Genomic DNA, 25,715 nt, shown 5'->3' with positions numbered 1-25,715 from the left:
TTGTTGTCAAAGTAAAATCACAACCACCATAATAATGCTGGCAGGCACATAGTGGCACTCATGGGAACCAGCCGTGTGCTTGAGCTTTACATATATTAGCACACTGTGAGTTTTTTATTGTTTGTTTAATATCACACACAAAGATGCAAAAGAGCTGTAACTGCTACATATTTCTGGCAAGATGCCATTTTCCATTAAAGCTCCTTAAAATCTGGCTCTTAGCAAGAAGAAGGGAAAGAAAAAAGCGAGCCCTACATTTAGATGGACTATCAGGGACTGCCTAGTAAACCATTCTAAAAATCTGTTGTGCTATTCATAATAGCTTTATGACATTAAGACAGTTTCTTTTAAGAACCAAAATAGGTTATATGACAAAAAGCTAAAACCTAGTAACTAATGAACAAATAGCAAACCACTGAACTGTGATCAATGAAGTGACAGTGGCCTGAGGACATCACACTGGACCCTCAGCAGTAACCAGAGCCTAACACAGCAGGTGAGCTGGCTGATAGTCTAATTTAGGAGTCACAAGTTCTGCAGCAAGGCTTCAGCAGTCCCAGTCGGCCACCAACACAAACAGGGCAAGACCCCAGGCTGACACTAGTGAGGCTATATCAGTACCCCGCTTCTGTTTCTGCACATAAAAGCTGCCTGAGCTACGTCAAGGGCTGGTTCTGGAGGCTGTAAAGATTGTCCTTGCTCAATTGAACTCTATAACTTAAATAATCTGAGGTTTTCATTCAATGATTGGAGGCTTCTTTTTAGTCTCAGGTCTGTTTTGGCTTCTCTTGCAGAGAACACTCTTCATCCCCAGAACATATGTCTTTGTTCTGGAAATACAGGCGAGTCTGTTCTTCAGAATCTGGAGCAGACAGCAACTTCCGGTCTCTAACTGGTCTTCCTTCCTTGCTGCCCCCAGTTCACACCTTCACCACCTTCTCTGTGCTGTGTTTTAATATCACTTACATCTAAAGCAGGGCATGTGTCTGCAGAAGTTGTGTGTCTTTGTATAACTGTGCAAGGCATGATATTTATGTTAGTCATTTCTGCATGAGTTCTTTTGCAATAGGCGCTGGTCCCCAGACACCAGCCTGAATTCCCCTTAGGGGAGGTCAGCATTCAGGGCACTGTGGTTGTGTTCTCCCCAAGTATATCCCATTGCTTCTGTTTTGTCTTTGGTTCAGATTTTTCTTTTTCCTCAGATTTTATGGGTGACCTGAGACAGTAACATGGGAGGATGACGATGCTGGGATCAGTCAGCATCCCAGCAGAAAAGAAGTGACAAGCTCAAAGGGACTCCTGAAGAGACTGAAGTGGCAGCTATCTAAAAACATAGAACAGGATTAAGGAGCCCAGTGAGCTGTGGGAACGCCAGAGGGATCAGCGGGAAGCAGAGGCTCTTATCAGCTGGGGCCTGGTAGGGAGGAGGGATCGTTGGGGAGCTCAGAGCTCTGAGCAGAGAATTCTGCCAGGCAAGACTGGACCATTCCAAGGGAGGAGCCAGGAGGAAAAACTCAGTCCCCTCCAGACCCTCCCTCCTCACCACCGCCAGGAGTGGGTCTACAGGACCACCCAAGAGAGGCTTTATTGGGAGCTAGGCAGAGCTGGCGGGTGGTGCTCAGGAGGGAAGCCTGCTCTCTTGACCACAGGGTATGAGGAGTTGCTTATATAGACGAGGTGGGGCCTGCACACACAAAGCTTAAACATTTTGCAGACCTGCTTGAGAACTTCCATAGTAATAAGAGGTAGGAGCAGGGATGGCGAGATGGTCAGTGGGAAGTAGAGATCCCAGACAGTGACTGGGGAGGATCTGGCTTCAGAATACACAGCAGGGCCTGGAAGAGTAGCCATGGTGTGGGGATATTTGAGAATTTCCGTTGCTGGATGTAATACCTGACACCCACATCTTAAAGGTGGTTTAATTTGGCTCACATTTTAAGGGAATTTAATCTGTGATGAGTTAGCTCCATAGGAACATCTTGGCAGAAGGGATGGGCAGAGCAATGTTGCTTAGTTCATCACAGCTGGGTAGCAGAGCAGGAAGACAGCTCCAGAGAGGAAGGGGTGAGGACCAAACATACATGCCAAAGCTGTACCACTATGACTCACCCAGACATTCCTATAAGTGCATTGTACCAGTCTCCTGGGCAGCTCCCAAAACCAATCAAATGGACACTCCATCCTAATTGTCATAGGATGGAGGTGAGAGGGAGAAAAGCTGGCCCTGCAGGAAGTAGAAGACAAACGTCTCAGGACTTCACCCTACAACTTCCCAACTCTGTGTTCTGTGGGTTTCATATCCATTGTGTGTAGGAGGGTTTTTCTTATCCTTAGTAAGATAGAAAGAATCAAGGCTGCCTTTCCCTCCTGCCTTAGCCAAAAGGGGCCAGGACAGACCATGTGCCATCATACCTCTTCTGCTCTCTGCCTTTTTATAAGGTGGTGCCTAAAGTGGCAGGAGTGGGGCTGGAGGTTTAGCTCAGTGGCATAAGCGCCTGCCTTATAAGCAGGCAGTCGTGAGTTTGATCCCCGGTAACGATAAAAAGGAAAAAGACTAAATAAATAAATAAAGTGGCAGGAGCAGGCAGGGCACCACAGCCCTCTAAACTGGCTCCTGCTGGCACACGCTAGAGCCCCAAAGTCACCCACGAGTAGCAAGAGACCCCAGGGTGCATGGTACGCACCACCTTGTAGGAGAAGATAGAAATACCTGACAGGGAAAGATGGGGCACAGGCAACTGTGAATGTCTCCAAAGCTCCAAAACTCCAATGGTTCATGACCAATGCATCAGCCTTCCTGGAAACTCCTCAAAAGCAGTAGTAGCTGTGATATCAGATATATTTGGAGAAAGAAGGCAGCTGTCAACCAAGCAGCTTTTCCTAAAGTTCTGGAAACTGCCATAACAGCTGAGGTCATGGTCACTCTCTTGTTCCAGGAGAACCTGCCTCAGCCAGAGCAGGCTTGAACCTTTGGTTTTTCCCAGATGAGTCCACCCTGCAGCCACTTCTGTGATCCCACCCTGGGCCTGCAACTGCCCCTCATTACTGGAAAAGTTCTCTAGCAGGTTCTCAAAATGCAGGGAGTGTGCTTGTGTAGACCACTCATGCTTTATATAAGCAACTCCTCACCACCCTCAGGTCAGTGGAAGAGACTCCTATGCACCTATGCTTTCTCTCTTATGCACTCTCTTCTATGGTCAGCACAGGTCCTGGTAAAGTTTCAGTCAGTCCTGTAAACTTATTCTGCATTCTTATCTCACATAGTAGGGACAGAGCAGGTCGCACTAGGGGCTGCCACTCCCAAAGAGCTGTGCGGTATAGATTCTGCTGGCCTCTCAGAGACAGGCAATCGAGTAGAAATTCAGGGTGGGGTCTCATAGAGGTCCCCTACCTGAGCCTGTGGATCTGCATGGTCCTCTCACATGCACATGGTGAGAACTGGCTTTCATGGGAAGGAATTAATAACTGCTGCTTTTCTTTGTTGCACAGAAAGGAGTAACCCGACCAGTGGATCCCTACTGAGGTTGAGACTGAGGCTTAAGACACCTAGGAGTAATTGTTTCCCCACCACCTTAGACAAAGACTCTTGCAAATCTCTTTTTGTGCCTCTCTCCAATGAATAAGAACAATGACACCCCACCCAGTACCTGCCTACCACAGTTGGTATGAGATAAAAGAGACATGATTTTTTTTTTATGCATTTGCTTTGCAATTTGATCAAAAGACAATGAAACAGGTCAGGACAATAGGTGAAATAGTTTTCATTCTGTGAGTGTGGCTCATAAATTTCAGATATTGTGGTATTTACCAGAAAATTCTCTTACAAACTCTCTTTGATCCTTGCTCTTTTCTACCAACATTTTTATTAGAAAAAAATCCATTATGTTACCTAAATAACTAGTTTTTTAAATTAAAAATCAATCCCTTTCTATCAATTACATTTTAAAATTGAAACTCGTGGCCTTCACTAGCCCCTGGGCAATTAATTTGGGGTAAAGATGAGAATTGACTCAATGGCAGTAAAGGAACTGGGACTGAGGGGACCTGGACCTTTCACTGTGCCCCATTACAGGAACAGCCTGGTTGAGGTGGCTTTCAGTCACATAAGGCCAAGTTTAGAGATTATTTGAGAGTGTCCAAAAGGCAATCCTACTCCTAGTGACCCTGCCCTTATCTCTATCAATTAGACTCTGAAGTGACAAGGAGGTAGACCATATACTGAATTCCTTTTCTCCATGGCTATGTCTAGTTTTAGAACATTCATGGGCTCACAAGCTGTGTGCAATGCTAGCTCAGCATCTGGACTGAGATTTCACTTAGAATGAATGTGAGGAACTGAGGACCTCTGGGGAGAGAGGGGATATGGGAGAAAGGGGATCAGGTAAAGGGAGATCTGGGGTTTTGCATGATTAATATACATGATATTTCTGTATTTCTACCAGCTAGAATTTGATTTGCAAATGTGTCAAGCCAAATCAACCACTTTAGTTGATACTGTGAGGTCAGTGGCACACTGGGTATCACAGCTCCTATCTTGTATCTCTGAGGCCTTCCTTAAGATTCAAAAAGTAATTCTGGCTCTGCAATCTGGGTGCTGCAATCTAAGTTCACGAAGTGGATACAAACAGTGGTCATTAAATAACAAATTTTATATTTGATCTTGATATGTGTTTCTCTTGTCCACTGTCACATGTAATATTGGTTCCTGTCCTAAGGCTGAACCCAAAATAACTATTATTCAGCATGCATCAAATAGAGGTTGATGTGTTATTTCTGAGGGCATTTGTATTAAGGGATACTGGGTTATTTAAACTCTATTTGTTCTTTAAGTTCAGACCCTCAAAGCAGCATGTCTGGGATACAAGAATACATATCCTCATGCAGTTGCTTTCATAATGACAAACAATGTAGGCTAAGCTGATGTTACAACTCCAGTGGTCTGATCAGGAGGAAATACAGGCACATTTGTGTAGAGAATGTTTTTCGATCCTGTCCAACACACACAAAGGTGTAAGAGATTTACACTGGCATTTTAGTACCCAAATTTAAGCCAAATTGTTAACCAGAAGCTGCTCACATCAAGAAGAGGTATGCAAAGACTGAGTGTGATCAGTACCCTGTCTTCTTTTGGGGATTCCCCAGAAATGCTCAATAAAGACACTTATTATGTCTTAAAGAATAAGCACAGATGAGAGTCTTTGTATGTTCATTGATATCCAGACAAGATTAGATCCCTCTCACAATACAGGATATTTCTGCAATGGGCTGGAAACATACAGTGCAAGAGGCCTCACAAGTGACCTCACCCCTGAAAGATGACCTGGCATGTCTGTCCTGTGTCACACAGTAAAGCTAAGTTTTGCCGAATGACTTCCTTTTTCCTCCCTCCAGACCTGACTGAGACACCGTGTGTCCCCCTCAGGTGCTTAGGTAGACAGTCATCTAGTCCTACTGATCTTGGTGCCATATCCCTTCTCAGGTCAGCTTGGCCTGGCTCCGCTGCTCATCTGACCACTCACCTTGGGGTGAGTGGATCTCTCACCTTCCTGCTCCCTTGTTCATGGACGTCGTCTTCACCAGAACTTACCCTTTGGCTGCCAGTAACATCTAGAGCTTCACAGCATCCCTCACACACATACCCCACACAAAGGCAAACACAAACACAAAGCCACAAATACATACACACAAACACACATACATGCATACAAACACACTTATTCATATAAATATATACAGATGTAATGCATATGCTTACAAAAACATACACACAGACGCACAGGCACGCATACCTAGTGCTATCCTTTTTTTGGTTTTCAGTTTCATTTTGCTGTTGCTAACTCCATGTAGCAGAATGGAAAAAATTTTCCCCTTATAAGGTTAACTGAGGGAGGCCACAGGAAAGAGAAGAAGCAAAGCCTGAGGGCTTCCTGGTTCCTTCTGAACAAAGCAGCAGGTGGACCCTCTCTGGAACAAGAGGCAAAGTCTGAGGGTGGTCAACAGAGGAGTGACCCTGTTATGCCCACTTCCTGACCCTGAGCACTGTGACTGTGCAGGTCACATGGCAAAAGGGACAGTCAGGAGCTGGAGGCTGATGGTCAGCTGACCTTGAGATGGGGAGAGCACCTGGGGAGGACCCTGAGGGTCCTTCCTGAGGAAGGCACAGGTGGGAACACCAGTGCCAGCATGCTTCCACATGAGGAGGGCTCGGCCACCATCAAGGACCACGAGCCACAGGGTGACTTCAGATGCTGGACAAGGTAACAGATCCTCAGAGCATCCCAGGGGCAAATAGTGACAAGAACCTCATATAGTGAGTTAAGTTTGAAATGCTATGGGAGATCCCAAAGGCATGTTCAAAGCAAATGAGGTGTCTGCTTCAGGACTTGGCCCTTCTCAGGGATCATTATGGCATATGTTCATGCACTCCTCATAGGCAAGCTGTGTCCTTCCAAGACTGTGTTTGTTAGGGGCACTCATTGTGCTGGACAGGAAACCAAGTGGTGGTGCAAATATGCAAATGCGAAAATGTGTAGATGTACTAGTCTAGAGCAAGAGCTTCTTGCATATGGATGTGAGGGGAAAGCCCAATAGGAACCTGGGATCCAGGAGGCCACAGCTTTACATGGTACCCGCATGGCTTCCTTGCCCACATTCTTCCGAAACCATCTTGTGAACTGAATTCACATGTGACTACTTCACTATCTGCAAGGTTAAGATTATTATGTAGAAGGACAATCTATTCTCCCAGGTGCCACAGGTAAGCAAGAATGACAGATTTTCCAGAGCAAGCCTGGGTAGCATGGGAGCTATCCAAGAAACTGCTGCAATTTTATAAAAATTACTTGGAGATGAAAAAAGTAATGTGCCATTATGTATAAAATGTATGAGCCCCCCAAAAATGTGACAGACACAAAGGCAGAGACCATCAGTGATCAGTCATGGCTTCTGTGGACAGAAGGACCCGCTGTGAGGAGACCTGCAGAGTCGCCCAGGTCTGCCCAGCACCAGGGCCTTTCCTGAGCAGGCACTGCACTTCCTGCCCACAGCTGTTCTTTCCATGGCAAGGCTGTCCCTAGCCCCAAGCTGGAGTGTTCAGCCATGGGTTGCAGGGCAAGAAGCTAAGGAGCCACAGCCCAGCCCTCCTCCAGGCTTGTAACAGCAGCACTGCTGTCCTGGTCAGCCTGGTCCCAGGACCTGCCTGCATCCTAGACATGAAAGGTCTGAACTCAAGGGTCACAGTGCACTGGCACACTGTGTACCCTCAGGGGACAAGCACCCCAGGCCTCAGCCACGTTGCTGGGGACTCATGGGCCCTTGGCTTTTGAACCTTTCTACTATGACCTAAGACCTCTGACACTGATCCTTTTTCACGACTCATTTTGGTAAGGAACTGGTTTACCTCTCAGGACTAGTGGTCTGTCCCCCGTTAAGGCCTCTGGAGCCCAGATTTCTGACACATGGCCCCGGCAGCAGGTTTAGTCACAAGGACCCTGTCATCAGCCCAAGACCCCAGAGTCCACAACCTCCTACAGAATTTGAGGAGAGGGCATGTTTCTTCAGTGCCAGAACCCTTCCTCACCTTGGCATGCCAAGATAGAATACCACACAGTAGAATCCACAGGTGAGAATTTATTTCATACCACACCGTTTACAGCATTTTCAAGTACAGGATTCTGCCCAGTGTCATTCACACATGGACACAAAAGAGACGACTTCATAAGGCACCAGGTTGTGGCAGGCTAGAGAGGAGCCCTGCTCCCACTTCGGCTTGTGAGATTCCTGGGCAGATTCCTGGGCTTGTAAGTCGGCCAAGCAGAGAAGGGAGGTTGCGAAATGTCCATTTACTCACATGTAGTAGGAGGAAGACAGTCTGGAGCCCAGCTCAGTGTTTCTACATTATGGTATCAGCCTGGACTGTAGGACTTAGGCCTGAAACCCTCTGCAAACCAAGCTGCACATTTAACCATTTCAGCTGTGCAGTGAGTCATTTAATCCAAACATACTATCTTTAAATTTTTCTCAGTCTATATCTCTACTTTTCAGGAAAAATGGAGGAAAACTTCAAGTACAATCATACCTCATTATTTTATAAATGCAGCAACATACAGTAACTAAAAACGGTGGCATTTAAATGTCACTCAGCTAGACACAAGCACTCAAACCTTTGAGTGAAGCTTCCAGAATGGGGTCAGGCAGCACCCTGCACTGACGGCCTCCCATTATACCCCACAGCAGAGGGGACAGCCCAGACAGTCACAGTGCAGACTTCTTTCAAGTTTGGGTTTTGCCTTAAAAACTCATTTGCCTTTGTACATTTTATTATAACTCGTGAAAGGACTTCCAGTTAAGTAACCAGTCCCTCCCCACTCTGCTGACAGGGCCTCATCTGGAAACCTGCTTTCCAGGGAGCAAAGCCAGGGACAACTAGATGGCTACAGGAAGTCAGTCTGCTACAAGCATTTCCAAAACTGAAGCAGTTTTTTTCATTCAGGTTTAACTAAACACTCCAGGAAACTAGGGCCGATACCAATTTCAATGTGTAGAAAAATCAATAGTAAACAGTCTGTGTATTTTAGTGGTTTAAAGATTAACCTTTGTTGAACAAATTCCTTAAAATTATTTACTACCTAGAAAAGAAGCCCAAAACAATGGTATGATCTTTTACTGTTTTTCTACATAAAAATAAAAACTAGATTTTTTTTAACTATAAAAAAGGTAACACAAAACCCACAGAGATAAAAACCTGCTACCCACTGGCTTCCTGGAGATGTCCCCAGCTAGCTGTCGAAGTGACTTTGGTGACTGCTTCATGCAGGGCAAACCTGACACTATGACTCAATGTCCAGCCACTGAGGCATCTTGGGAGCAGACCCATCCCACACAAGAGATCTCTCATCAGAACTGTCTTCAGAAGGTTTGGCTTTAAGGGTCTCATGAGTATGGCTTTGTCAATGTCTCCCAGCAAGGATACACCTGGTGGCCACACCTGGGCCTGACACAGTGCTCTCTCTGCTGCCGGCCTCTGGGAGCCACTGGGGAATGAACTGGCTGTCCTAACAGGTCTCTAGATGTGTTCATTCTACTTGTTTTAAAGTGGTCTCAAAAGTGTGCAAATTAAGATAAATTTAAAACCATAAGCTAGCGTACAATCAAAAAGATATCTGCTCCAGGAAGCAGTGAAAAGAAGTGGAAGCTAAGCCACTCTGACAGGCCTTGTGGCCACTTCCCCAAAAATCGTTTAAAGTCTGAAACTGCAGCCAATACCATGCCTACGCACGCACACGCGCATGCCCACAGAGGACTTCTGCCGACTCGAGGGGAAAGGTGCCAGTGTCCCACAGCATCTGCTGCACCTCTCATTGCAATCACTGTCCTGTGGATGGGCAGCAGGGTATAGCTTTCAACACCAGACAGCAGCTCCCTCTGGCCCCATCACCAGGTTTAGGTGGCCTAGGGACAAGTTAGCCCTGAGAGCAACCACAACCTCTGATCTCAATGTGAGTTACTCCTCAAAGACAGTAGGAGAGCTGTGCTGGCAGGGCCTTCCGCAGGGCATTTTGGCTCATTTCATACAGTGTGGGCGCAATTGGCTTTAGGATGAAAAAAAATCCCAATTTCAAACAATCTTCCTTTTTGGTCTACCCAGTGCCAGCAATCAGTGGGAATGTTTTTTTTTTTTTTTTGGTTGCAAAACTTAAGCAATTGAGTATTATTGATGACAAAGGATTGTACGTAGAGGTCTCTCACTGTTTTCTGACTTTTTTTACTCTTAAAAACAAAAAGGTATGGTTTCACGGAGTTTCAAAGCTGAGATGTTTTCACAAAGGCTGCCATGTGCACACAATGCACCAAGCACCAAGCAGCCCTTAATCCAGAGGGTCAAAACCACAACACCCCGCTTCATCTGTCTGTTCATGGTGATATAGCAAAATTTCATTCTTGACATCCAGCTTTGAGGTGTTCTTTCCACATTAGATATAAATTAATCCAGAGGTCTAGAGCTCTAAATTTCCAGAGTTGTGAAAAAAAATTCTTAACTTATTCCAAAATTCCTTTACCTTTTTTATCTTGTACAAGAATCTCATTGCTAAGCTCCAACAAGCAAGAAAATGTAAGGGATGGAGGAATGCACAAGCTTGGGCTCCTCTGTGTGCGTTTTCTCTCTCACACATGCACGCACACACACAAACACGCAGTCATTCCCCTTAGCACCACCTCAGAGGTGGCTGTCTGTACAGCTCCGTAGCGTCATGCCAGGCAGCAGTACTTTCCCCACCAGGACTTGGAGAGGGTCCTAACTTTGTCCGGGGCTCTGCTCTTGCACTTCCTGGGCTGCTGCTGGCAGTCTGAGTGCTGGATGCCAGCCACGATGGCGGCATCGAATACCTCCTTGAGGTTCTTCTGAGTCAAGGCTGAGCACTCGATGTAGGAGATGGCTTTGATTTCCTCTGCACACAGCTTTGCTGCCTCCTCAGGCACTGGCTTCTCTCTACATTTGTCCAGCTCAATGAGCACTTTAACATCCTCTCTGAGATCTGACTGTGTCCCAACCAGGATGATGGGGGTTTTGGGGCAGTGGCATCGGATCTCAGGCACCCACTTCTCGCAGACATTTTGGAATGATGCAGGGCTCACCACACTGAAGCACAGTAGGAAGACATCTGTGTTGGTGTAGCAGAGGGGCCTCAGCTTGTCAAACTCGTCCTGCAATCAAGCACACACCCAGAGTTACCCACAGGTAATCAGCTCTCACCAGCAAAAGATACCTTAACACAACTCAGCTAACCCTGGCCAATAACGAGAAGCCTACTCAGCTACAAGGAACAGCCAGTGTTTCGGAACCAACCCTGCTGCTTGCCAGGGGGCACAAGGCCAGCTCCATGGCCAGTGCAGCCCTAACAATGCAAACTGCTCTATATGTCCCTGGAGTTCCTGGTCACCTGGATAGGTACCATAGGAAAGGCATTTAAAGCAGGGTGTCTAGAGCCAGTTTGCTTCAATCTGTCTTCAGCCCACAGTGATCCTAACTGATTCTCTCAACTCTGTTAAAGTTCAGAGCATATCTTACTGGCACTCAGACGCCAAACTGGCCCTGGCAAGCTCCATCTACTAATACAGCTCCACTCTTCATAGCTCTGCCCTTCCCTGAAACAGCTACGTATGATCCATGCTGATTCCATCTCACCTGCCCAGTACACACAAAGTGCAAAATAATGTGAATGAGACACAGGGCACACTCAAGAAAGAGCTGGGACCTGTGTTAGGTCAGTCATTGACAGCTCAGAGAAAGGGTATCCCAGTATTACAGACACTGGTTAATACAGTCTCATTTGGACTGTATCCTCTCTCCCCATCCTGGCTTCATTTTTCTCTTACTTCCTAGCTCTGGCCTTGATCTTTGCCCCTGAGGTTCCATGCACGGTGCTTTGGACAGATAAAAAAAAAAAAATAAAGAACAGGCACATTTGCCCTATGCTGTAGAGGCCTAACCAAAGGAGCGAGACTGGATTAAAAATAAATAACCTACTTGGCATTAGGGCTCTGCTGTGGACACCATCAACAGAAACACTTAAATGCCATCCTCAACCGGGCACAGCGTCCGATGGGAGTCTCCACATCAGCCTCGGCTCCTATCAAACATCCAGTACTGCTCACAGTCCCAAACTCAACCAACCAGAAACTTGTACTCAGTCCTTTCCTGGGAAAAATGCTCACACCATCTCATATAAAACAAGTATCAGTGGGCACTGCCAACCTTAGGTCTAATGTTACTGATGATTTCCCAATGCCAAGAAGAGGCCAAACATTTTTTGTATGTTTTTCATCACCCAACTGGAATACTCTGGTTATTGGCCAAGCCCTATTTACAGGTGTTTTCTCCTCCTGCCCTGCCCCATAGTCACTTTCTTGGGGAAACAGACATACTTGACTGTGCTTTCTTCACCTGAGGATCAGAGTCTCCACTGGGGGAAATGACTAACTGCCCCTGTGGACACACTCAGACCTCAGTACCCAGGGTGTCCCTGTCCTGTGAGGCACTCTAAGTGAAAGCTGAAAGAACATAACTACTGTTTCTTAGAGCCAACTTTGTGCTGCAAAAAAATAAACTCAGAAACCCTGCCAGGCAACTGCAGCTCAGCTCTCCAAGCCTGTAGTGTAAATGCTGCACAGACCTTTGTTTGGGGCAGGACCAGCAGACAGAGGAGACTGAATTGGAACATCCTCTGGTCAGGCCACACTCTGATTTTCTTCCCCAAGTATCTGATGGGTCAAAAAGCTAAAGGATGTTCAGCCTCTGTGGGAATCTGCAGAATACACCTGCAGCTGCACGCCCTTCTTGCAGCCAAAGGCATGTTTCTTGGAGCTGTCCATGCATCTCTGTCCTATCTGCACCAGACTCCATGAGTACAGTTTTAAAAGCTCCATCTACATCACCAGACACACCAGCCTTCTCTGTAAACGCCGAGACACCAGAAGTGAGCGCCAGGCCTTCCTGGGCTCCCAGCTCATTAGCCCCCACAGCTCCCAGAATCAGTCAATCAGCCTTCATGCTCCTTCTACCCAAGTGAGAATATATTCCTTCTCTGGGCTACAAGGACATGTGGCAGATGTCACATCAAGTCCCTCAAAAGGAAGTTTACAGGGCTGGGGATTTGGCTCAGTGGCTTAAGCACCTGCCTGGCAAGCGCAAAGCCACGAGTTCGATCCCCAGTACCAAAAAAACCAAGATGTTTACAAGATGGGAACCAGGGAGTGAAGAAAAGGACTGCCACTCTGACAGCTTTGCTGCAGTCTAAACCAAGGCTGACCTTGTGCAAAGGAGCAGGGAAAATACCTGGCCTGAGGTACTTTTCAAAATTAGTTTTTGGGGCCAGGGTTTTAGCTCAGCAGCACAAGTGCCTGCCTGACAAGTGCTAGGTCATGAGTTCAATTCCTGGTATTAAAACAAACAAACAAACAAACAAACACAAAATTAGTTTTTGAAGCTGGCTCTATACTGATCTTTAGATGGTGCCCTATTTGTTATTAAAAGGTATTCTTCACCAGCCAGTACAAACATTAAGGAGTGTTAACTCACAAAAGCTTTGAGGAAAACTGAAAAAACAATTTCCAAATATAGTAAAGCTTATCAGTCCAGTACCAAACCTTACAAGTACAAACCTTCCAGTACAAACTTTGTGACAGTATTTCCAAAATGATTCTTTGCTTCCCTATTTTTAAACAGATGATACTAAGGAAAAAATCCAACTCTTCTTTGATGATTTGCATTATTTTTTCAAAATTTTCCTAGTGTCAAGGGACTCCTTCCAAAGCCCACCTGAAGGCCCCTAACGGTGGCTTGAGGCCTTGTATCTGCACTACACTGTTCTCTTCCCAACCAGCAGACACCAGCTATCCTCCAGCTCTGTGGAGGGCAGACCTGTGACTCATGTATGCGCCCCAGAGCCTGGTGGCAGCTAGTGATACCTGAACAACGTCTGAAAGCAGCTCTGCCTTGGTTCCCCTAGGATCTGTTCCTTGGGGCTCCTGTATTTTCCTGCTTTATCTCTGGTCCTCAGGCTGTTCCCCAAGGAGTTCCAAGTCCTGAGATGCTCCCCTGCCCACCTTCTACAGATGGGAAACCTCACTCTCTTACTTTACACAAAACAGTGCCACCTGAATTACTGATACCTATGTGGCATTCAGAAAGAACAAGAACCAGAAGAGGTTGTATCCTTTGATTTTTCTGTCCTGCAGCAATAAAATACACCTCATGGTTGGTTTCTCCTCACTCATGGTGAAGAGAACTGTGGAGCTCTGAGGCTGGGTGTCAACTCACACTGCTGTGGGTACTATCAGATTGGTCTTCCACAGGGATCAAGGCTGCTCAGCCTTCTGTCTCTTTGGGTCTAGAAAATAAAATCTCTCTCAGCCCTGGTATGCTGTCCTGGGGCAGGTGAGCAGCTTGGAAGTCCTGACTTGGATGAGGTGCTGAGATTCCCTAGAAACACAACTTCACAAACACAACGGATACCTCCTGGCACCTAAGAAAATGAGGAGACACTTGGTGCCCCTGGAGCTTCTCCAAACTGTGGACACACTGGAGACAAGTTCATCAACTACCACTTGAGCAACAAGCAGGGCTGGAGGCTCAGAACATCCTTGGTGGCTGGAGCATCTCAGGGGTGATGATGAGTCCAACACCTCCTGGGAACACCAAGAGAATCCCACACCCTCTTCATCCCTCCCTGGCTGTTCCTGCCAAGTGCCTAGTCCTTGAGGTAAGAATAAATACTCTTGACTGGGGTGCACTCCTCCCTTCCTCTAGCTTGGAGCAGCCCTGCAAGCACATCTCTGTTCGAGCCTGGGGCTGGTCCGAGGTCAAATCACAGTGAGAAAAGGGAAGCACTGATGCTTACTCACAAAACTCCATCTCCTTGAGCAAATTCTTGGTTATCTCTGACCTTTAATAAGATGACTATAAGGTATCACCAGCCTACGTGAGAAATGATTACAAAGCATCAGTTTTTTGATAAAAACCAGAACGTGAGGGACATCAGGAGCTCCATAAGATAAGAGCTGTTTCTGCTGCTGCTTCCTACTCCCTCCTCTTCTGGCCAGAGTGGCAAGGCCAGGCGGACTCTGCTGTTTCAGAGGTGTCTTCAATGACCCCTCTCCCCCATTCCCACTCCACCAGGGGCCAGCCCAGGGGTGGGTCCACCCCACCCACCACCTTCCACCCACCACCCAGGAAGCTTCAGAAAGACCCAGTTACTAAGGCGACCAGTAGAAACAGCAAAGGTCATTTGGAACCCTTTAAAAGGCCGTTTCCTTTCCCAGTGCTGAGTGTAACATGATACTGACCTGTCCTGCAGTGTCACAGAGCTGGAGTCTCACAGGCCGCCCATCCACTGACACCACAGCTTGAAAACAAGACAGATGATTATCAGGAGGAGTCTTTTACCCTTCCAGAGGGCTGACAGTCTCAGCTTGCCTAACCATTCTTGATACAAAGTGCTGGGGTCTTGCTTTGGGTCTTTCTGGAACAGGGAGAGCCATGGGAGTATTTCTGTACCCAGACCTCCAGGTCTGGCAGGTCCCTCCCCAGGCAAGAGCCAGAGGACAGCTATCCCTGAGCCCTGGCTGTTGCCCCTGAAAGGTCTGAGCTTTCCTCCCAGCCTTGGAAGATTTATATTTTCCTATCACACTTGTTTCAAAGGACTTAAAAGCAACACAGAGGATTAGAAGGAGCCAGCTTGGAAAATTTGAATCTTGAAAACTTCACAAATAATTTTTTCCCTTAGGAAAAGTTCCTGACTTCATGGTTTATCATAAAAACCATTTCAGGAACTTGTACAAACACAAGCTACAAATCCCTGTGTCTAGAAGCAGATAACCCCCATCCCTGTCTGTTCAGAAACAGGATCAAAAAGAGGAGGAGAAGAGAAAAAGCCTGCTAGCTTCCACAGAGTGATCATGTGGGTGGGAGAGGCTACGGCTTCTACTGGAATTATGCACTCTTTTTGCGCACATCCTGGTAATTGTAAACGCTTGGGACAGGCAGCTCGGAAGGCAACCAGCAACACCGCTGGGCTTCACCTAAGGTGCCTCTAAGTGGGGGCGCCGGGGTGTCAGGCCCTGGCCATCTGGCTCCGCAGGTCACAGGAGGCACATCGTTTTTTAATGAGCCAACAGCTTTCGTGAATTCTAACTTTTTCTTAAAATCCAAAAAGATCTGAGAAATCACGATACAGGATTCTTTTATCTTTGTATGTCACCGAACCCCATAGGTAAAAACTTGCCTAGGTTAAAGAAAGCCGATGCCACCAGAAGCCGAGCCGGCAGGGAGGGGCGGCCCGGGCCGAAGAAAGGAAGGCTCTGCGCCGGCCCAGCCCTCGCCCGCCCGGGGCCGGCACCGGGGCGCACTGCGGCGGCTCTTCAAAGCCGCGCGCAGCGCCGCGACGCCCCGCGGAGTTACAACCGACTGGACCGGACCCGATCCCCCACACCCCGCGCCCCGAAGCAGGCTCGGCAGTGTCCCGCGCGCCCGCCCCGCGCTCACCCGAGAAGTTGTCGAAGGCGGTGGGGATGTACTCGGTGGGGTAGCCGTTGGTGGTGTAGCTCACCACCAGGCTGGTCTTGCCCACGGCGCCGTCACCGACCAGCACGCACTTGACGCCGCGCCCCTCGGGGCCCCCCGCGCGCCCCCGGCTCCCCGGCGCCCCGGGCCCGCGCCCCCCGCGCCCTCCGCGCTCCCGGCGGGGCGGCACGGGCGGGGGCTCGCAGCGCGCGGGCAGTGCGGGCCGCCCCTGCTGCGGGGCCATCGCAGGCGGTCCCCACGGGGCTCTGCGGCCAGCCGCGGACAAAGGCGGCGCGAGGTCGCCGCTGCGCGGGGCGACTCTACACGCTCGGCCGCACTGTGGCCGGGCCTGCTCCTCCCGGCTTCCCGGCGGCACGGGCGGCGGGCGGAGAAAGAGGCGGGCCTGGCGCCGCGATCGCCCAGCGAGACCACAGCGCCCCCGCCTGCGCGTCGTGGCCCTGCACCGCGCCGCCGCCGCGTCCCCGAACCCGCGGGGACCCAAGCTCGGGCCGCTTTTGGCTTCTCCCGCTCCTCCTCCTCCTCCCCTGCCCCAGCTCCTCCCCCTGTCCAGGTTCCGTCTCCTCCTCTCTATACCCTTTCCCTCCCCCCATACCTCCTCCGCTGCTCTTTCTGCTCTCCTTGGCTGTCCCCGGTCCCCTCCCCCACGCACGTGGCGCTCTGGGCCTCCTATGCAACGCCCACCAAAGGGCAGATGGTAGTGTCCTGGCTGCGGCGTCCTCTGAGACAGAATGACAGGCAACCTCTAGGTCTTCTAGAATCAAGTATTCTTTGGGCACAAAAGGATACCCCTTACTGTTGATGCTTGTTTAATTTTCTTCTCTTACTCAGGGTCCAATGAACTTCCTTGTGGCCCCAATTCCTTCGTTTATTTAAATGCAATTTGGTAATATTAGTATTACCTGAAAATAAACTGACCGATCATCTTTGCTTTTCTTCTCTCTGACTTCCTCCTGCCTATGGTCAAAGCAGGGCTGTCCCTTTGGAGTTCCTGGTATGGGTGTGCCCTGAATGTTAGTATGTATGCAATATAGTAGTAGTAGCAGTTATTACAGCAAGAGCTGAGAAATATTGTTATGTAGCAGACACTGTGGTAAATACTCTGCCTAAACTCATTTTTAAATCTTATCATCATCTGTACCCATTTCACAGACAGGAAACCCTGAGGCAAGAGTTTATTTAAAAATGAAAAATTTGAGTTCCACACTTTAGGAAGTAACAGTGTCGGGATCCAAACCTAAGTGGCCTGAACAATTAACCAATACCCATCATGTGGTTGTAAATAGTATAAATCAGACCTGGAAGTATGGCAGCGATTATAGGAGTGCAGAGAAGCTTTGTCAAGAGGATGGGAACTTGAATCTAGGATCAGTGGGTGGTAATGAGCACTTCTCTGGCCCTGCTGAAGTTAAGCTATAAAAGGGCAGTTTTCTGGACATAAAATCCCAGGACCTGACCTTAAAGGACCCTGACAGCCTGTCTGAACCAGAAGTGTCCCAGGGGCAGAATATGATGAGTTAGATCAGTGAGTGGCCTGCAGACAGAGATTAGAAGTTGGGGTGTCATCTAGAACTGCAGGATGGGCCAGAATGAGGAAAGACATGAAACTCACCCATTAAAACCAGTTGGCTCTCCATTTCCCCTTAACCTGAGCAATGTGATTCCTCCTTTGTGCCCCACCAGGGAGGCAGGTTTGAATACGTTCCTTGCCTACTTGATGGCCTAATAATAACACACCTCTTTTTGCAAAACCAGTGCCATAGTGGTGGTTTCTATACATATATTTAGCAGCAAGCCCTTGTTGGGTATTGCTAGGAGACCCAGCAGTGTGGCACCGTGAGCTCTGGTGGCTTTCCATTGTCTAACCCATCTGTTAGTGACCTTAAAGATCCTGTCTGCTTGCATCTTGTAACTATGCCACCTGGGACCTGGGTATTTCTGTGAGTAAATGTGTTTTTGTGCTATACAAATATGTATGATTACACCTCTATAAGAGCTCGGAACTGAAAACAATCTAAATGTCCAAAACAGTAAAATGGGTGCATTAGCTGTAGAATATATTCATCACACTGTTGAGTCAAGAAAATGACAGAACATACAACAAAAATGAATCACAGGAACACAAGGAGGAATAAGAGATGCCAGCTATAAGAGCACAAACCATCTGACTTTGATATACATAGGAAGTTCAGAAATGAGTGAAACCAAAGCTGTTTTGGATGTTGCCACAGTTGAGGAAGATTTTTCAGTATTTGGTTGATATTTTAATTTTTGATGAGTGCTAATTTCTTGATGTGTCTTTATAGCAATTGATTATGCTATATGTTTGTTTATTTGCTTTTGTGAATTACATGATATTTCAAAACAGGACTGTGGCATTCATACTAAATAGAACTCACGGTTATTTATGTTCCCAAGAGCTATTTGCTTTAGCCTAGCACAGTGCCAACCACAAATTATACATTTCTCGAATTAAATAATACTCTTATCATAAAATTTGAATACCATTAATTCAAACTTGTCCAGGAAGACAAATCACAAAGTACTGTACATTGTGTACATCTCTAATATTTATTTTCAATATGGGTATCATCTTCCACAAGTGCTATTTATAGGTGTTTTAATATTTTTAACCAACTGAACTGGTTCTGCAGGATTATTACAAAATTGGTGCATGGCAATTCATGCACATAACTTCCAGGAGGAAAAAACAAAAGCTGTAGGAGGGCTTGGAGGGACAGCAGGGACACGGCCTAGGGGGCAAGGCCCTGCCCACTGCTCGTGGAGAATGTGCTGAGCAGGGCAAGCAAGGCTTGCTGGCAGCACCTTTTCTGTCTTGGTCTTGGTTTACCTCCTCTTTGAAATCCCTGCTCTGGGTTCTACCAGTGTTGCAACTCTGCCCCCACCCATGAAGGCCATGTCCACCCCTTTAGAGCTTCTGCAGGGTCCCACAGGTCTCCTGCCAGCTTCTCTCCCAAACACAACCTAGAGACTCCCTAGGTCGAAGAAGGCTGCACAATCCTCCCTCATGATAAGAACTCTTCAGAAACTCCTTGTAGTTGTTGCAAAACTCTTGACCTCCCCCTCAGTTTTTAGTCACCCCAAAGATATGAACAGGCCATGTAATTGTTTCCTAGTGGCCAGGATCACTGGCCCAGTGTTCTGAAATGATGGGACAGTCCTACCCCTCTCAGAACCTGCAGCACTGTCTTTCCCAGTTTTTCTAGGGAAGGCCAAAGCTCCAATAGTCCTGCTGTGCAGAATGAAAGAGAAGGTGCTTCCTGTATTGCGTAGTGGCCAGAAGTCACTGCAGCTTAAAAACTGGAGAAAATGTAATATGCAAACATACCTCAGACCTGCCTACAGCATCCTTTGAAAAGAAAGCTGAGTCTGTTGTACCAGGAGCCTGTTTTCCCCATCATGTGCATCCTAGAAGAATATACTAGAAGGTACATATCCTAGAATCATGTGAGTAATTCAATTTCAGAGGCACAGGAATATGATCATTAGCTGCAGTACTGAGTGCTGGGATCCCACTCATGAACTTGGAATGAGGATATATGAGCAAGAGAGGTGAGTGTAGCTGTGCTGGGAGCCAGCCCTGCCTTCCAGGAGCTCATGTTCCTGAAGGAGGAGATGCCATGAATAACCGCAATTCCAGGTCATATGTGGAGGGGTTGGGGGACGTGCAGAGAGGAGTAGGAAGTCAGAAGTTGTCTTCCGGGAGAACATGGCGGACAGATAACAGCAACTACCGGCGGCTCTCTGAAAGACTCGGCTCAGAAGCCAGGAATGGTGCGGACTAAGGAGACATAAGCAGGTGGAGATATGCTCTGCTGACTCAGGAACGAACTGGGCTGAGAGAAGCCAACTTGGAATGCAGTCCTGGTGCTAAAACAGGAACAGAAAAGACTCGGTGTGGAGGCTGGAACCGCGCCATTGTAAGCCGCGATTTGGGTTTCCCGCCGCACGGCGGCTGGCTGCCTCTACAGTGGCTCGGCAAGGGGAGAGACGCGCAGAAGCTCTGAGAACGGCAATCTGCGAACGGCAGGGAGGCGTGCACTGACTTGTGGTGAGGTGAGTGAGAGAAACTGACACTCTACCACAGTTTGACTCCAGCAGAGGACTTTCTGGGCCCGAGCAGTCCTGCGGGAGCAGGGCGCGGTGGTGACTCCAGCCACACATCCCCCTCTCGGGCGGGATTGGTGAAAAGTGCCTGGCCTGCGTGACGCTGCCGGCGGACCTGGTAGACTGTCCCAACCCAGATCCCAGAGCCTGACGGTGGCCGGGAGGGGAGATGCGTAGGCTGCCTGGTCCGTAACTCCCTGGTGCGCAGCGGTGAGCGGGAACACCTAACTGGCGCAATTCGATCAGGCTGTGGCTGACTGGGAGAGAAGCTGGGCCTCTTATATAAGCTTGCATATATAAGGAACAGAGAAGAAGAGGCAGCATGGGAAGAGGCAGCAACAAGAAAGGCTCCTCGGCCCCCAATTCTGAGAAACAGGCAATAGCAGACACCGCACCAATACACATAAGGCACCATATAGAGAGCCTCATAGACCAATTCAGGAATGAAGTTATCAACGACCTGAAGCTAGAAGTATGCAGAATAGTTAGAGAAATGCTAAGCACCACCCAAGAAAAAACAGGTGGTGGAATGGAAGAACAGAAAAAAAGGGGAGAATTGTTTGATGGAGAAAACAGAGAAAGCATAGAATACGTGAAGCAGGTTCAAAGGGACTACCAAGATACTAAGAAGTCTATCGAAGACTGGCATAACAGCTTGAAAGAAACTAAGGACAGACTATCTGAACTGGAGGGCAGACTTGTAATATGGGAGAATGAAATGAAAAACTTCTTAAAAATAACAAAGAAACAAACAGCAATAATACAAAGACAAGAAGATGATAAGAGGATCCATAACTTAAGGATTAAGAACATAAAAGAAGAAGTAGGGATGCAAACAAGTGAACTACAAAAGCTACTCACAGAAATAATCCAGGAGAATTTTCCTAATTTAGCAAAAGGTAAAGATACTCAGATGTATGAGGCATACAGGACCCCAGCTACCTACAACCCAAACAGAGCAACACCCAGGCATATAATAATAAAAATTCCAGAAATTCAATACAAGAACAGAATATTAAAAGCTGTAAGAGACAAGAAACAGACCACTTACAAGGGAACACCCATCAGAATTACAGCAGATTTCTCTGCACAAACCATCAAATCACGAAGAGCATGGGGGGAAATAATTCAAGCATTGAAAGATAATAATCTCCAGCCAAGATTGAGATATACTGCACAACTGTCCCTGGAAATTGATGGAAAAACAAGGTGCTTCCAGGATAAAGAGGAACTGGGGGAATTTGCAACCACCAATTCAACTCTACAGAAAGTATTGCAGGATATTCTAAAAAAAGAAAAATACAAAGAACCCAGAAATAGTGGCGGGGAGGCCACAACAAATGGAGCAGAGAACAAAATGAAGAAGACAAACTGACAGCTACTGACAGAAAAAGAGCTTAACAGAAATGAGGCAGAGAAGATTGGATGATAGGAACAGCTATTTTGGAGAAAATGACATCTTAATAGGTAATACTGATTTAGTATCATCTTGTTTTGAAGTCTCATCTAGCTTTTGTCCTTCTGTCTCCAATGGTCTAAATAGGCTGGATCTTATTGGATTTTATTATGTACGATAGTATAAGCAAAAACCTTTTAAAGACAAGGAGATTATACAGAAACCATTGTTCATTTTCTGTTAGTCGATTCTAAATACTCTGTAATGCTGTCATTCTCTTGAATGGTTTTACATTGTTTTGATATACTTAATGCTACAGTATACGAAGTTGTACTCAAGGATTTCAAAGAAAGAAACAATATGGTAACTACTTTTAGGTTAGGATTATCTGGTGGTGAAACACTATTCTGCTTAAATGGTTATGTTTTGATCTGCGCTGTTTCGTTGTTATGCCCTCTTTTATCTCAATCTCCACTCCATTATTTACTTTTTTATCTTTATCCTTTTAATTAAAGGAAAAAAATAGCAGGATATATTATAGTAACCCATTTTGACTTTTCATTACCTTGATTTAAAGCCCTGTATTACTCTCACCATCTGGTTTTTAACTGATGTTCCCCTATTCTGTTTTGCTGGATAGTATCAGGTTCGAAAGTTTAGGCATCAGCTGTGAAGATAATGAGATTCATTATGACGCCCATTCTTGTTGACTTTTAGCTACTTTTGAAGACCTACAATGTCTCCAATGTTTTGGTTTTGTCGGTTTTATTCTTTACTGTTTTGTTCAATTGTATTATAACTAATGATATAGGCAATTCTATTAGAGATAGCGGGAGACATTATGGTAACCATTGTTGATCACCTGTATTATGTTTTTACATTATCTATTATGTCCACCCTTTTGACTTGACCGATTCTGTTCTGTTATGTCACATTTGGTTTTACTCTCTTCCAAAAAAGTAATAAGAACCGTGGGAGCAATGAAACCCAAAATGTGTAATAGTCATGGTACAAAAGAGAGGAAAAGAACGTGCTCTAAACTATATAACTGCATGTATATTTAAGTGTATAAGATAGAAAATGATATCACAGAGTTTTATTGGATCAATGAACAGAACTGTTTGCAGTATCATTGATGGAATGTCCACTTTACAAGCTTTAATTTTGTGACTTGAACAATTATTTCTAAGATGACAATATGTAATCCATTAACTAGTGATTTCCTACTGTTCATTTTTTTTCTGTAAATCTGTATAACTTGTACCCTTTCCCTGCTTTTTTTTTTCTTTTCTCCTTAAATAAAATTAAAAAAAAATAAAGTCAAAAAAAGGAAGTCAGAAGTTGTGCAGGACAGATTCCTGGGGAGGGGGGATAAGCGTTGCTGTGACATAGGGGAGCAGACCATGTGGGGTCCAAAAAAAGCCCCGCCCCATCTTCCCAGTGAGTACAAACCTCCAACAAATTACAGTCACACTGATTAAGCTTACAAGGTTCCAACGAGTTTTCACAGTTCTTCCTCGCAGAATCTAAACCTGTGCTGTTCTCTCTCCAGTTTTACCCAATGTAAGATGACATCTCAGAGAGACTGAGTTTCCCAAGCCTGCCCAGCAACAGATGGAGACAGGACTCGATCCTGAAGATGAAGACTTTTGCCATTCCCTTCACCCGCCCCATCAGACATCAGCTCTACACAGACAGCAGAGCAGCAAAGTTGTCTCAGTAACAGCTTGCAGTGCTGTCACAGCCACAGTGAGAACTGAAAACCAAGTGGCTTCCTGGCTCCCAAGTCACAGCACGCACTAGGAAGCTTGATGGGTAGTGAAGGAGGAAAGAAATGGTTCCAAAGTTTCTAAAACATAAGGAGAGAGGGGAAAGAAGTGTGTGTGTGTGTGTGTGTGTGTGTGTGTGTGTGTGTGTGTGTGACTAAAGAAGCCTGAGAGGTACAAGGAGGGAGGAAATGCACAGTACAGTAACTCAAAATTCCTAAAAGAACAAAATGTATCCTCTCATTAGCAGTATTTTATGTTTACTAAGATATTAAGAGAGGCAAGAGGTGGATTGTTTCTCATGGCCCATTGAAACATTGTTTTCATACATGTGCTGCTAATTTGAAATCATTTCTTTCAAGTCCTTAAATTAATTACATAAACCTGATTGAGTCTCTTTGCTAATGGAAGGGCTTGAAAATCAATTATGTTATGTTTTAACCTTTTTCTCTAATTCTAAAATTTCATTAATTTGAATGGCATTTTTTTTTTTAAGAGACAGGGTCTCACTATGTAGTTCTGGCTGGTCTTCAACTCACTCACTATGTGGCCCAAGCTAGCCTCAAACTTGCAGTGATCCTCCTACCTCAGCCTCCGTAGTGCTGGGATTACAGGCATGTGTTCAAATGGTTTTCTACATGGTCAAAATTTTTCAGTTTTAAATTGTACTATTAGCTCAGCAGCACAGTGCCTGCCTGGCAAGCTTGAGGTCCTGAGTTTGATTCCCAGTTGCAAATAAATAAATAGCACTGCGACATGAAGTTAGAGCTTTCTGGAGGGCCAGGTCTTCCCCTAGTGAAACGTGGTCCTCCCGTGTCCTTGCTAGCCACCTGGGGGCGGTGCTCTGCGCTTCAATGGCCTCCACAACCTCAGGGACTAAGTGGCACAGAGTTTGAACTGCCAGTTCTTGGGGGCTGCCAGAGCCAGCAGGATGGCTCTGTGACGGGCACCTGCACAGCCACTTGAGTTCCAGACTAGAATCTCAGGCTTCTGTGCCTCCTGAGGTTGGCAGAAATCAGTCTTGGGAACCACTAGGCCAAAAAATGCTTCTGGGATTTTCCTTCCCAAGAAAAGATTCAAGAGTGCCAGGTGAATTCCTGCCACATACTCCAAAGAAAACCTTCAAATTAATCAAAAAACAAACAAAAAGATGGTGTTTTGGTTTAGATCAAGAATGACTGCCAAAACACTCCTGTGCTGGAAAGTAGGGATCATGGAAGGTGATTGGGTCTGGCCTGGGCACTATAACTGTTAGGAGGTGGGATCTGGTTGGAGGCAGGTCACTAGGGGCGTGGTCTAGAAAAGTATAGCTCCTCCCTGGCCCTGCCCCTTTCCCCTCTAGTTCCGGACAGGCCTTAAGTAAACAAGCTTTTCCACCAGCAGGCCCTTCTATCACGCCCTAAAACTATAGTCCTGAGATCGAAATTAAATAAGTAAACTAATACATGGGAAAGTAAGTGGCTTCTCTACCCAGGAAAGGAAACGAGGTAGATCATTTGCTCTGGCTCCCCGTGGTCTGGACCCTGTGTGCATCAAGGGGGTGTGGAACAACTAAAGAGATGCAGACTGTCCCAAGGAGAAAAGAAGCAAGCCGGTGCACACACATCTAATACACATAGAACCCCTCCTGCTGTGGAAGGGAACTCACGCAGCAGCCCTGGACACAGATTCCCTGGGTACAAAGTTATGTGTAGCAAGAGGAATAAATTCTACTCACCCACTCCTATAGCATGGTGACTAAAATTAATAATAATGTGTCAAGAGCGAGGACGTGGCTCAGAGACAACTTGCCAGCTTGTGCAAGATCCTGTGTTCCATCTCAGTACTGCAAAAAGTAAATAAGTGTTATATACTTGAAAATCTCTTAGACGGTTGATCTTAAATGTTCTTGCTAAGGGAAAAAAGATAAATATGTAAGGAAATGCAATTGTTAATTAGTGATAATCAGCTGAAGTTTGGTCATTTCACTGAAGTCTATATAATCAAAACATTTGTACACTATAAATATGAACAATTTTTATTTGTTAGTTATATGTCCCTCGATAAAGCTGAAAGGAGAACACAGAAACATTTTCAAACCACTATGGGTGTGGTAAATTAACTAATGGTCAGTTTGTAACACCCAGCTGAATTGAGCAAGCCTGGTTCTGGATGTGGAAGGCAAGGCCCACTTGAAGATTATTGCCAACGGTGTAAAAGGAAAACTCGCAGGGCGTGGAGGTATATGCCTGTAATCCCAGCTCTTGGGCATTCGAGAGAAGAAAGAAAGGACAAAGAGAATTGGAGGGGAAGATTAACTATGCTGTTTATTCTCCTGGAGAATAAACACCCTGGTTTTCCTGATATG

General features: G+C 46.4%; 1 protein-coding gene across 1 annotated transcript; it reads right to left on the bottom strand.

Moving 5' to 3' along the window:
• Window positions 1-7,609: 7,609 nt before the first annotated feature.
• On the bottom strand, window positions 7,610-16,540 carry Rhou (ras homolog family member U). The gene is made up of 3 exons (XM_063260013.1): window positions 16,043-16,540; window positions 14,845-14,903; window positions 7,610-10,704 (listed from the first exon to the last, which is right to left on the bottom strand). The coding sequence occupies exons 1-3, from the start codon at window positions 16,302-16,304 to the stop codon at window positions 10,249-10,251; spliced, it is 777 nt and encodes a 258-aa protein (XP_063116083.1). The 5' UTR covers window positions 16,305-16,540; the 3' UTR covers window positions 7,610-10,248.
• Between the last annotated feature and the right edge of the window lie 9,175 nt (window positions 16,541-25,715).

The sequence above is a fragment of the Cavia porcellus genome, unplaced genomic scaffold, assembly GCF_034190915.1.
Source record: "Cavia porcellus strain 051 isolate PalLab524CR breed Dunkin Hartley unplaced genomic scaffold, mCavPor4.1 scaffold_13, whole genome shotgun sequence".
NCBI classification, from domain to species: domain Eukaryota; kingdom Metazoa; phylum Chordata; class Mammalia; order Rodentia; family Caviidae; genus Cavia; species Cavia porcellus.
The sequence above is the reverse complement of the archived record's forward strand: the minus strand, read 5'-3'. Positions and strand labels throughout refer to the sequence as shown.